At 46.2% G+C, this 13234-nt stretch overlaps 1 protein-coding gene across 4 annotated transcripts in view; it reads right to left on the reverse strand.

The window, feature by feature from the left end:
• The window catches only part of LOC142385541 (protein NLRC3-like), a 197274-nt gene that overhangs the window by 161507 nt on the left and 22533 nt on the right, over nucleotides 1-13234 (reverse strand). The window contains exons 9-12 of one of the 4 annotated variants that reach the window (XM_075472162.1): nucleotides 12725-12901; nucleotides 7639-7812; nucleotides 7322-7495; nucleotides 5802-7175 (exon numbers count right to left, since the gene is read on the reverse strand). The exons of the other annotated variants lie outside the window; for them this stretch is intronic. Coding sequence (XP_075328277.1) covers nucleotides 7166-7175; nucleotides 7322-7495; nucleotides 7639-7812; nucleotides 12725-12901 — 535 coding nt within the window. The 3' untranslated portion in view covers nucleotides 5802-7165. Of the gene's footprint in view, nucleotides 1-5801; nucleotides 7176-7321; nucleotides 7496-7638; nucleotides 7813-12724; nucleotides 12902-13234 lie in introns of those variants that run through there. 4 annotated transcript variants of the gene reach the window in all.

The raw sequence follows: 13234 nt of genomic DNA on the forward strand, positions 1-13234 counted from the left end.
TGCAGAAGTGCGCCGGGGAAAAGGTGAGGCTAATTAAGACATTTCACACTTTACGCACGGGGTTATTAATATATGCCCACAGAGACGATCAAGGGCTTGTTAGAAAGATCTTAAACTGAAGTTTAACCATCAAAAAACAGCAAGAAACTAACTTTAACCACCGACTAATATATATATATAATATAATAATGATGCTGTGAAGACGGGATAGAAACTGGGGGCGCACATACTCAATGCACGTCACGGGGAATAATATTAGGACAATTACAAGAATGAAGTTACTCACCAAGAAGCCAGCCATCACGCACAGTGCCACCTTGTAGTCTGTTCCCAACGATGCTGTTACTCAGAATGTATGAATCATGCGTTGAACCAGGCACCTCGCCACAATGTTGGTTAATTGCATTTACGCATCACATATGATCTGATGAAAATATGTATGAAAATACATATGATGAATGAAAATGTTCCCTGTTAAAGCTGCGGTCGGCAACTTTTTTTTAGTCATATTAGCTTGAACTGTCATGGGATTCTGGAAGTAAAATATTAAATAGGCTTTTTAGGAAAAATAACGAAATCTGTAGCTCCCTCTGAAGCCTGTAATCATGCTTGCAAAAACCGAGCGCTCCCGGCTGTTTTTAACCATTCAAGTTAGGGTGGAGGAATCCTACCTGTCAATCACAGATTGTGCACACGCTGCTAAGCGTGAGTCTGCCCCAGCTTGTGTGCGCTCACACTGGTGTGAACTCACGTGCACAACCTCGTCCACAGAGGGGGAGGGGTTTGGGGGGCGATTCGGAGCTTGGTAGAGGGACCTGAAAGTTGTATCATTTCGAATTTTCCGACTTTAGACTCGGAATTTCGAAAACCTGCCGACGGCAGCTTTAACATACAAATTCATCATGTGATGGCGCTTTTATAGCAATGTGTGCGCAGTCGATAGCTCCGATTACAAAATCGGCTCTCGCTTCAAATTGAGCTTTAATGTTGGGCTGTTGGGAATTTCATATACGTGGCTGAGATGCGGATAATTCTGCCCCACGCGGCTGGCATGGCTCGGCTCAGGGTAGACTGGCACAGTCCCAATCGGTTGGCGACCTGCCCCTGGAATGCTCCGGTTGGAACCCCAGTGTGCACATCACCTGTGGGCACAGGCAGCGCATGGCTCCTCGCTGTGTTGCGCTCCAACGCCGGCCGCAGCTCTGCGCACAGTTCCAGGAGGATTTCCCTCAAAACGGCAAATGAGTAATCAGTCGCCATCATATGCCAGCAAATCCTCTCTGTTGTAGTGAACACACGCTCTCTTCGAATTGCACCATTTGCAAAGTCTTCTAATACTTTTAAAGCAGCCATTGTTTTTAATGGTATGCATTGCACCACTTTGCGCTGCTTTTATATCCACTCGTGTAAATGGAGACACATGGGTGTATAATTGTTTATCAGTATTAATTGTTCACCTATCTCAAATGTGCACATCACTGTCTGAGGACAAATTGTTTTCACATTTATTTATTATAACAGTTTCCCAACATCACCTTAGGTGTCGCCAAAGAATCAGCAGCTGCAGAAACGTGCGTACGCCAGCCCTGAAGCTGCCGTGAGGCACCGCACAATTCCACGGTCTTCTCGTTCTTGATACATCTGATCGTTGACGTGAAAAGGTGCGTACGCCACTATTTTGTGCGTACGCACGCTTTGTACATGAGGCCCCAGCTCTCTGAGCCGACAACAAAAATAAAATCTTCTGAACCATACACTTGTACTTTAGACCCACTCTCACCAGACTGTTCAAGCAGGTTTTCCCCTGAATCCACAGCTCCACATTGGATTTGATCAGTCCACCACAGAGTTTTCAGATTGCTGGAATTAAACCTTTACTTGAAACTTTACTTTTGCTCTGGAAGCAGAAATTCCCCTTAAAGTTCTCTGAGCCATAAAGGGCCGTGTATACTCTCGCAGCAGTGTGTCGCAGTGAGCTTGTCGCAGGTATGACGCAGTTATTTTTGATTTATGCCCACTTTTGAAGCGCGGTCTGCGCTATGTTAATCCCACGCCACAACGCAAGAGGGACAATCACGAACAAGCTAGGATTGTGGTTGTGGTGGGTGGCGTGTTTCTCTTCCGGTTACGGAGGTCATTCAACAACAATGCCGACTGGACGAATGCGCACTTTGATTGAGATGCAGCTGATCGATCTAGAAATAGAAGAAATATTGCTACTACTGGAGCTGGCAGAGAGGCGAAACAATTGTCACGGTTAGCACGGTTAGCGTCAGCCGGTTAGCAAACCGGAAATACGCATAGTGTAGAGCGGATGTAGATTTGACCAATCAGAGGCCTCCTTTCTCTCCTCCCTGCGGCGATATCTGCGGTACTGTCTGCGGTGAGTTACAATTTTGGGGAGGTGCACCAGAGTGTCTGCGTAAGGGGCGGGGGCATGTCTGCGTTAACTGCGACACACACGTAGACGACCTGGTTTCCGACCATAAACCGCCCTTAACTGGTGTTGGCAGCAGAGGCCTTAGAGGGAGTCCCCTCCCTCTGAGTGCTGCCCACAGAAAGAGTGGGATAGCTTCCTGAATCTGTAAACTTCCTCTTGCCGTGTTGAGCTGCAGAGGCCTGGGGATGATTCTGCAGGAGCTGGACATCCTCTGAGTGAGGAGTCCCAGCAGCAGCAGAGACCTCTGACTGCTCCTCTAACAACAGCAGATTTTCTGTGTTGGGTGTGTTGGAAGCAGCAGAGACCTGGGATTGATGGTGTTCTGAGCTCGCTGTTACAGCTTCTGGCCTGTTGGCGGGTTCCTCACAACTTTCCTCTTTGCCACTTTCAAAGGGAAATATGTAGAAACCCTCAGACTCATTTTCCAGAATCTTTTCATCTACTATGTCACCCCACAGAAGTGCAGGAGAAGATATTCTGCTTTGACTCGTTTTGCTTGTTGTTTTTTAGCGTTTGTCTAAATAACTTTTAAGTACGTGTTGTTTTTCAGGCGCTTTGTCTTTCAGGCTTTTAGAAACTACAGTGATGAAATGTCCTCTGATGACATGGTTCCACTGTGATGTCATGCAAAACTGTGAAGTCATAATCAGTGATGACATCACTTCTTGTGATTTTAGAAGCAGTGGTGCTCTCTTCTCAGTCAGCAGTCATCACGTGTGCTGTTTTGCTGTCTTTTTCAGCTTTATGATCTGAACTGTAAATAATATGCAACACATGTTCATAGAGCCCAGGCAATGGTGGCAAACATGGGTTGTATGAAAGCTGTATGAGATGTAAATGAAAACAGAAGCAGTGATCCTTTATTTATATGTGATTAAAAATGGGACAACAGGAACTGAACCTGAAGCTTGTTCTCAGTGTTTACAGCACAATCATTCAGCTGCTTTCATGCATCAACATAATACAGTAATAACAGTGTAGTCATGCTTGTTTCTATTAAGAGCTGCTTACAAGCAGAATGGGATTTTTTCTACCTGTCAGCATACAGTGTATAACATGGATTCTAGTAAGAATCTGTCTTTGAAAGGCAGAATCAACATGTAAATGATAAAGTGTCTTCCTGTGGATGTTCTCAGATATGTACAGTATGAACACTGTGATCCTTTCCCACATGTCCCAGTATGTCTGATTGTGTTCCAAGTGAGGGTCAGACTGGAGAAAGTGTCATGAAGCTGCCACCCTTAAAGAATCAATAAAAGCTCTGAATACCAAAGCATCTCAGTGTCATTCCAGTGTCATCTCTCTAAGTAATGATGGAAGAAGCAGAAGCAGAAGCTGCTCCTCCTGAGCTCCACTTTCCATGTTGTCCACACTGACTGTGAATCAGAAGCAGCACAACAGCCACATCTGCAACTTGTTGCTGAAAAGCTGCTCTGACAACATTCACAGCCCAATAATCAGCACAGTGACAGCAATGTAGTTGTGTTTGGGAGTCAGAGGAAATCTCAGGTTCCCACCATGTGAGTGAAGGACAGACTGCAGCACTGATAAAAATGTCCGTTTGAAATGAATTCCCAGCATCAGTGTGTCAGTGGAACTGAAGGTGAACTGTCTGAGAGCTGAACACTGACAGCACTTTGTTTGCATGATGGAAACACGATGAAGAACAACATGACAAACTAAATCCATCATGTCAGAAGACAGAGTGGGAAAAGAACGAGTCGATAGAAATTCAGCTCCATTATTGAATCAAATCAAATCAAATCAAACTTTATTTATATAGCACCTTTCATATAGCCTGGGAATTCCCATGCTGCTTTGCGCTCGATTTCATTCTCACTGCAAAGTCAGCCTGGAAACCACCGCCCTTATTTTTGCCAGAGTTTGGGAACCAATCACAGAACGGGGGGGGGGGGCAGCAAGACGATGACGACTTCTATGCGCTAGACCGAAGCTTGTAGAGTGTTAATCCAACATGACAGCGGACACAACGTTACCGTTCGATGCAGCCTTAGAAAGTGTTTCGGAGTAGATTCACCCTGGGGTCATTTGAACCGTGACATCCAGCCAAGTAGCCCACCCGAAGTTTTTCCGATATTGGCTGAACATCAGCTGAGTTACTGAGTTATCCCGAATAGCTTAGTACAAGCGCTAACGGACCCTGGCAGTATCTCCAAAATTACCACACTAAAATCACATGCCATGACACCAAACTTCTACAGTAGTACAAATATGGTCTGTACTCACAAAACGATGCATTTGGAAGTTTGTACATAGTTCAGGAGTTTATTATTATCAACACAAGCCTGATAGCTTTTCTGGTGCTAAAGCTGCGTCGACGTCACTTCTGGGAGCTGGGAGCTTCAATGTAAGATGAGGGTTGATCTACTACTGTAGACAACAAAGCAAGGCTGCTCAATTTCTCCATTATTAAAATAAATTCACAACTCTACAACATAAAAATTCATGTAGAATATAGCATATAGGCCTACTTTGTTGTCAATTTAAGTAGCTTAGAGCACAAGTTTACTTTTATTTTACTTTTTTTTTCTTCTTCCTCGTCGAATTTCTGTCGTCATCTGGTATAAGTGATACAATTGGCTATGAATCGCGCGCAAAGCTGCATGGGAAGAACCTGACGTCATTTGATAGACATTCGTAGCGCCCAATAAACGGCTCTAGGCATTCGTAAACCACGCCTCAAATACGAGAAAATGCACACCTAGTTCCCAGACCACCATCTCATCGAGATTGTGGACGCGTCAGCCAGGCTACCTTTCATACTAAAAAGCAGCACAAAGTGCTTTACATAATAAAATCAATAATCAAATTCATGCATCAATTCACACACGACATCACACCGACAACCACACTGCACACCTACCCCCCCCCCCCAACATGAGCAACATCAATATCAACAACAATCAACATTAAAATCATCATTAAAACCAACATTAAGATCTGGCTTGACGCTGAAGTGAGGAAACGGTATCTTGGGGATCTGTCCACACCGGGAGCCAGCCCACCAATGACCACAGAGGCCGCCACCACGGGGAACCGCCCAGATCAGGGCAGGCCGGCATCCACACCACAGCCAGGGCTGCAGTGCAGGATCCCCCAGCCCCCCCGAACCAGGGCCATCCCCACAATAATGACCCCACAGACCGAGTGGGCATAGTCCCCGGTGTGGAAGATCCCCATGAGGAAAAACACTGGATAAATAAGTGTATAATAAGTATATAATAAAATAATAAAAAAATTTAAAAAATGTGTTTGAATGAAGTCAAACACGTTGAAGAGTTCAATCAGAGTTGAGGAGCTGTGTGGATTTGTAGTTGTGCATTTTCATCCCAGCTGTTAAACAACAGATAACAGAGTGTGTTACTAAATTCACCACCAAGCTGAATGTGTTTGTGGGAACATGAATGTTTTTTAGGCTTTCTGCATCATGTGACCCCGATTTGTTTTTCATCTGCCGTCAGATTCAAATGAAGACCATGAAACCACACAGCAGCTTCAGCTGAGCTGTCACTCAGCAGCAGCGGACTTCTCTGTGGGCCGCAGGGGCTGATGGGAGCTCTGAGGAGCTGTTAGAAAGCACGGGGGGGGCCTGCTCTGATCTCACAGCTCGTCCTTGTTCGGCCTGAGCTGCATCAGAGCGTCACTTCTCCCCAGGTTCACCAGAGGAAGCAGCGCTGCACAAAATGCTTTTCCTCCCAGCCGCTGCTCTGTGCTGTCTGTGTTCAAGTGAGTGTTTCCAGCCAATCAGGAGCCAACAAACTCCACCTGGAGCAAACACTGTCACTTCATCTGTCTGTCTGTGTCTCTACAGCGCTGGTTGCCATGGCAGCAGAGCTGATTCAGGACCAGTTAACACTGACCAGGAGAGTTGGTCATTAATGGTGATGTATTCTGGTACCAGAAGAAAGAACCAGAAACATTCAGACTGATTCTTGATATTCATAAAGATAGCGGTGATGTTTATAAAGTTTATGGTCTTCCCCAGGAAGATGATTTCTCAGCTGTGAATAAACAGAGCAGCTGTGAGTTGCAGATACAGAAAGTTAAACTCCATCATTCAGCCACCTACTGCTGCAGGTGTTGGAAGTCTGGTCTCCAAAGGGAGAAATGATCCCTGCAGCCTGTACAAAAACCTTCAGATGAAAACATCCAAAGTGAAAAGAGAGAAAGATCTTCCTTCCAGGTCCCCACATTTCATTCAGCTTAGTTGTCTCTAAAGCTGCTCGTCTCTGACTGAATCAAGGCAAGGCAATTTTATTTCTAGAGCACAATTCATACACAAGGGAATTCAAAGTGCTGTACAGCTACATCAAATCACAAGAAGGCAATAAAATCATAAAAGAAGGCAATCACACTGACAGCTTCTCATTTCCACTGATGGATGTTTATCAAATCCATCAGAATCGAACAAAGTGAGATGTAACCAGGTCAAGCTGGAAGCAAAGAGAATAAAACAGGTGACAGATTTTACACGCTGGCTTTTCTTTAAATTCAGGTGGAACTGCAGGTAGTGATGGCAGCTGGGTTTATGGATCATTTCATTACTGATCATTTCTAACAACTTTAACTTTATTATTCCAAAGGAAGAAAAACACAGAATATAAACACATCAACATGATATACATCATCATCCAGTCAGAGTCTCTCTGCACACAAGCTGCTGCTGCTTCATCCTCTCAGCTCATATCGTCTTGTTCATCACCATCACTCCCATCTGTGGAGAGAAGAAGAGAGGAGATAAAGGAGTGTTTCAGAACATCCTCAGCTGTCAGCTGCCATCAGCTTTAATAAATATAATAAATAAAGTCTAATAAAATACTACTGAGAGCTAAATGGACCTCCATTTAGCTCTCCACTGACCTCAGAGTCTGCAGTTTGTTGTGTGGACTCTTCACAAGATCAGACAGCTCCTTCACATCTGATTCCTTCAGCTTGTTGTCGCTCAGGTCCAGTTCTGTCAGATGGGAGGGGTTGGACTTCAGAGCAGAGACCACAGAAGCACAGCTGATCTCTGACAAACTGCATAACTCCAATCTGAATAAAGAATAAAACATTATTTAATGAATCATCATTTCATCAACTAAACCACTGAAGAAGAAAACAGACTTTACCATGAAGACCAGCACAACTTTCACATCATATTAATCTGAACAAACAACTAACACATGGTGTCTGACCTCAGAGTCTTCAGTCCACAGTGAGGACTCTGCAGAAAGCTGCACAGCTCCGTCTCTGCAGAGTCACTGATGATGTTCCTGCTCAGGTCCAGTTCTGTCAGATGGGAGGGGTTGGACTTCAGAGCAGAGACCACAGAAGCACAGCTGATCTCTGACAAACTGCAGAGCTCCAATCTGAATAAAGAATAAAACATGTGAGCTGAAGCCAACAGGATGCAGGTTAAAACAGTCAAACAGAACAAGTGAAAAAGAGCTCTCATTAATAATAATGACAAAACGCTGCTGCTTCAATAAAGACGGAGTGACTTCAGCTCTTAAACTCTGCCAGCTCCACCAGTGGCTCCATCCATACAAACTCATGTTGTGCAGCCAAATGATTCAAGTTTCAAAGAAAACAAACATGTCAGGAGGAACTTTGGAGCAAATGGGAACATATTGATAGAAATGGAGATCAGGTTCACTGTTTTATTGAAGGTTAAAGGCACAAAAACATGGTGCAGTGATGTTTAATGTAATCATGGAATCAAACTTCTTTAAAGAGTCGACAGCAGCAGAACTTGTTACTGTGACTTGTTGTGTTTGAATATCTCAGTCAGTCCAAACATTACAGAGCCTTAGAAAAGTGTTGGAACCATCCAGAGGTGGACTGATTGATCAGTTTGGCTGATTAAAGGTGGGGTAGGGGATCTTTTTCTGGAACATTTTTTTACATATTGTTTGAAATACTCTTCACACCCCCATTGCAACCAATTAATTAAAAGTTTTGACACAAATATGAAAAGTTTTAGTGGCCTCTAGAACTAACAATCTAGGAAAAACAGTATCCAATCATTGTGAACAATGATTGATTCACAATGATTGATTCACAATGATTGGATACTGATGCCGATGGACGCTTTGACTAACTATCAGAATCAGTCAGGTATTCTGACAGTCAAAGCAGGTCAGCAGCAAAAGTTTGAAAGTGAAAAAACGGATCAGAAGGTGGAAAAAGTTCAGAATCTGACAGAAAGTTTGAATCTGAAAACAGAAAACATCTGAAATATGAAGAAATGAGACTAAAGTGGAAATAAAACACTATGAAAGAAGAATGAACTTTACATTCAAACTGAAATAGACGTCTGCTGCACTTTTTTCACTTTGAATCTGGTTTTTTGTTCCTCAGAGAAACTGATGAAGCTTCATGTTTCTTATCTGCTGTTTCTCAGCCTGCATTCACTCACATGCTGCTCACAGCAACTCTGAGCTCTGACTGAATAAAACAGGTGGGAACAGCTCCCACACAGCCAGCAGGGGAACAGAACAGCATGTATCTGCAGTGATGAAGCAGTCCCTGCCTCCCTCCTTCATGGCAGCTCAGTGATCATCCTTTGTGTCTGTGTTGGGCTCACCTGCACAGGGTCGCAGCACTTCACCTGTTCAGCTTCTCTTTGGCTGCACAGCTATCAAACACTGACTCTGCTGCATGTTTTCACACATTTCTCACCTGATGGAAAGCTGCTCACACACACTCACAGCCTCCTTCCATCTGCTGTTACCTAGCAACAAGTTAGCTCACAGCTTTTCTTCCATCCATCGTCCAATCATGTTATTCTTCTTCTGATAAACTCTTCTTTGTGTTTTCCTCAGTCACTAAATGTCAGCATCACTTTCAGTTGGACTTGACATTGTGTAACAGAGGGAATTATTGATAGAATTCATGAAATAAAGCTTAACTGAAAGTGATTTCCTTTCAGTTATTAGTGGGAGAAGCTTTTGGCTGGATTTTGTCATCATGAATGAATCTGACTGAAGATAATGAAAGTTACGTATGTAACTACGGTTCTATGAATCCTGGATGACCGCCAGAGGCGGTGCTTTCAAGCACTGAATGATACATCTCGCGCATGCGCAGGTCGAGTGTTTATACCAACAACGTCACTCGTGACCCCCTGCTAACCCCGGAGAGCCTATATCTTCCGGCAACATCAGCAGGTCGGTTCCTACAGAATCTTCTCGCGAGTACACGAGGATTCTGAGTGACAGAACGCTCTGGCGGTCATACAGGATTCATAGAACCGTAGTTACATACGTAACTTTCGTTCTATTTCATCCTTACTGACCGCCAGAGGCGGTGCTTTCAAGCACTGGATGACTCATACCAGAAAAGTCATGAGGAATCCAGCACCTACTCACTTTACTGAGAGAAAGCAGCAGAGTCGGGCAGCAGGACCACAGTCCACGGGTGGGGAGTGGCAACATTCACTCGATAGAACCTGGAGAAGGTACTCGGTGACGCCCATGACGCTGCTTCACAGATGTCCTCCAGGGGAACGCCCCGTAGGGCTCCCCATGACGTCGAGACAGCTCTGGTGGAGTGGCAGCTCACCCCCGCTGGCGGGGGGTGCCAACTTCCCTTATATGCCTGGGTGATGGCGTCCACCACCCAGTGGGACAGTCGCTGTTTAGATAGCGCACAGCCTCTCCGAGCGGCACCATAGCAGAGGAAGAGCTGGTCCGACTGCCTGATACCGGCAGTCGCGGCCACGCAGGCTCTCAGAGCCCGCACAGGGCACAGTAGACGTAACCTGTCCTCCCCCTCCGGGGGAACAAACTGTGCCAGGTGGATAGGTCTGTTGAGGTTTGATGAAGACAGCACCTTCGGGAGAAAAGCGGAGTTTGGCCTTTGGGAAACCCCCGAGCCATCCGAGCTCCACCTCATGCAGGAGTCGCTCACCGACAGAGCATGCAGCTCCCCGACGCGCTTCGCTGATGTGATGGCGAGGAGAAAGGCAGTCTTAGCGGAGACCCACCTCAGCCCTGCCTGAGCAAGGGGTTCAAAGGGAGGCGAGCACAGGGCGCCGAGCACCAGGTGCATATCCCATGGCGGGGTGCGCCACACTCGTGGGGGGGCGCAGCCACCGCGCACCTTTCAGGAAAAGGGACACCAACCTGTGGCTCCCCACCGTGCCGTTATCCACTCGAGCATGCCGAGAGGAAATGGCCGCCACATACACCCTCAGGGTAGCGGGGGACCGGCATTCATCCAGGAGTGACTGGAGGAACTCAAGAATCCTAGGGACAGGACAGTGCACAGGGTCCTCACCCCTGTCCAAGCACCATGTAGTGAACAGCCGCCACCTCTGTTCATAAAGCGCCCGAGTAGAAGGTGCCCTCGTGTTTAGGATGGTATGGCAGACATCGCCAGAGCACTCAGTCAGCAGCGGGTCGGGCCCTGCAGTGGCCTGCAGTCTCAGCAGGCCGACACCGTGGTCGGCTAGACCGAGACGGGGCCAGCCGCTGGTCAGCGGTCAACTGGGGAGACAAGGGAGGGCCCAACAGGCGCTCTACCTCGGCCAGCCTTGCAGCCCTGACAGCATGAGGCAAGATGCCACAATTCATGCAGGACTCGTCTGAAAGACCCTGCCTCAGATGTCCGAGGCCAAGGCACGAAGGACACAGATCATGGCCATCCTCAAGCTGTAGAGGAGCCATACAGGCCGAGCAGGAGTGGTTGTGATCAATGTCGGGACCACCTCTAGCTCTATATATATATATATATACATATATATATATATATATATATATATAAATATATATATATATATATATATATATAAATATATATGTATATATATATATACATATACACACAGTATATTTGACGATAGTACGTATTTACTAATTCTTATTTATATATTTCTTCTTCTTAGTTATAGATGAATGCTGGGAGAGGGAGCCGCAAATGGTGCCTTCACCGACAATCAACTATAGGCAGCCTGTTCTGGGAGCGGGGGGCGCACACGCCACCTTACGCCAGGAGAGGGGCAATTGTTTATTTAAACACTTATCTATAGGTGGATAACGGGAGAGGGAGCCGCAAACGGTGCCTTCACCGACAACCACTATAGCCCACCTGTGCTGGGAGCGGGGGCCGCACACGCCGCCTTGCACCAGGAGAGGGGCTATTGCTGTATTTATACACTGTCTATAGGTGGATGCCGGGAGAGGGAGCCGCAAACGGTGCCTTCGCCGACAACCACTATAGGCCACCTGTGCTGGGAGCGGGGGGCGCATGCTCCACCGTCGCCAGGAGAGGGGCTAGTGCAACTTCTATTAGCTATAGATGGATGCCGGGAGAGGGAGCCGCAAACGGAGCCTTCACTGACAACCACTATAGGCCACCTGTGCTGGGAGCAGGGGACGCAAACGCCGCCTTACACCAGGAGAGGGGCAGAACAATAGCAGCAACAAAATCAAAGAACCGGCACAACCAAGTTGGCCGCTTAACATAGGCAGGTCACAGATGCCGGGAGAGGGCTAGCAATTAACCTTCGCCGACAACGTAACTATAAACAGACTGTTACTCACGTGCGGCGCACAGCACAGGGAGAAGGAGCGAGCACGCTGCCTAGACCGGCGCTTGTAACAGCTGGCAGTACACTTCATCAGCCGAGGAAAAAAAAGGTTACAGACCTCTCGGCAGTTCGTTGCGGTCTCTGAAGGGCGAGCAGCTCGTAGCCTCAACGGGACGTCGCGAGACCACCAGCAGCGAACGATGAAGTAAGAAATGGTTTTGGAATTCGTCTCATATGCAGATGCGGAAATACCTTGCGCAGCGAGAAGATGAAAGGAACCGACCTGCTGATGTTGCCGGAAGATATAGGCTCTCCGGGGTCAGCAGGGGGTCACGAGTGACGTTGTTGGTATAAACACTCGACCTGCGCATGCGCGAGATGTATCATTCAGTGCTTGAAAGCACCGACTCTGGCGGTCAGTAAGGATGAAATAGAACTGCTACTGTGATGAAAGCTGTTTTCTAACCAAGTCAAAGATTGTTCATTTCCAACAGTGTTGGAGGGGAGTTTGTTAGTATCAGCTGATTAACGGGCTTTTGGAGTTTTCACCAACTCTGGAGCTCTAGAAGCATCAGCCAGTGATTCTAGATTTGTTTCTGTCTGACAGATTCACTGTGTTTTCTCATGATTTAATGAATCATCATTTCATCAACTAAACCACTGAAGAAGAAAACAGACTTTACCATGAAGACCAGCACAACTCTCCCATCATATTAATCTGAACAAACAACTAAAACATGGTGTCTGACCTCAGAGTCTTCAGTCCACAGTGTGGACTCTGCAGAAAGCTGCACAGCTCCTTCGCTGCAGAGTGTCTGATGTTGTAGTTCTCACTCAGGTCCAGTTCTGTCAGATGGGAGGGGTTGGACTTCAGAGCAGAGACCACAGAAGCACAGCTGATCTCTGACAAACGGCAGTTCGTCAATCTGAAAAAAGAATAAAACATGTGAGCTGAAGCCAACAGGATGCAGGTTAAAACAGTCAAACAGAACAAGTGAAAAAGAGCTCTCATTAATATTAATGACAACATGCTGCTGCTTCAATAAAGACTGAGTGACTTCAGCTCTTAAACTCTGCCAGCTCCACCAGTGGCTCCATCCATACAAACTCATGTTGTGCAGCCAAATGATTCAAGTTTCAAAGAAAACAAACATGTCAGGAGGAACTTTGGAGCAAATGGGAACTAACTGATAGAAATGGAGATCAGGTTCACTGTTTTATTGAAGGTTAAAGGCACAAAAACATGGTGCAGTGATGTT

Source organism: Odontesthes bonariensis, chromosome 8, assembly GCF_027942865.1.
Source record: "Odontesthes bonariensis isolate fOdoBon6 chromosome 8, fOdoBon6.hap1, whole genome shotgun sequence".
Classification (NCBI taxonomy): Eukaryota; Metazoa; Chordata; class Actinopteri; order Atheriniformes; family Atherinopsidae; genus Odontesthes; species Odontesthes bonariensis.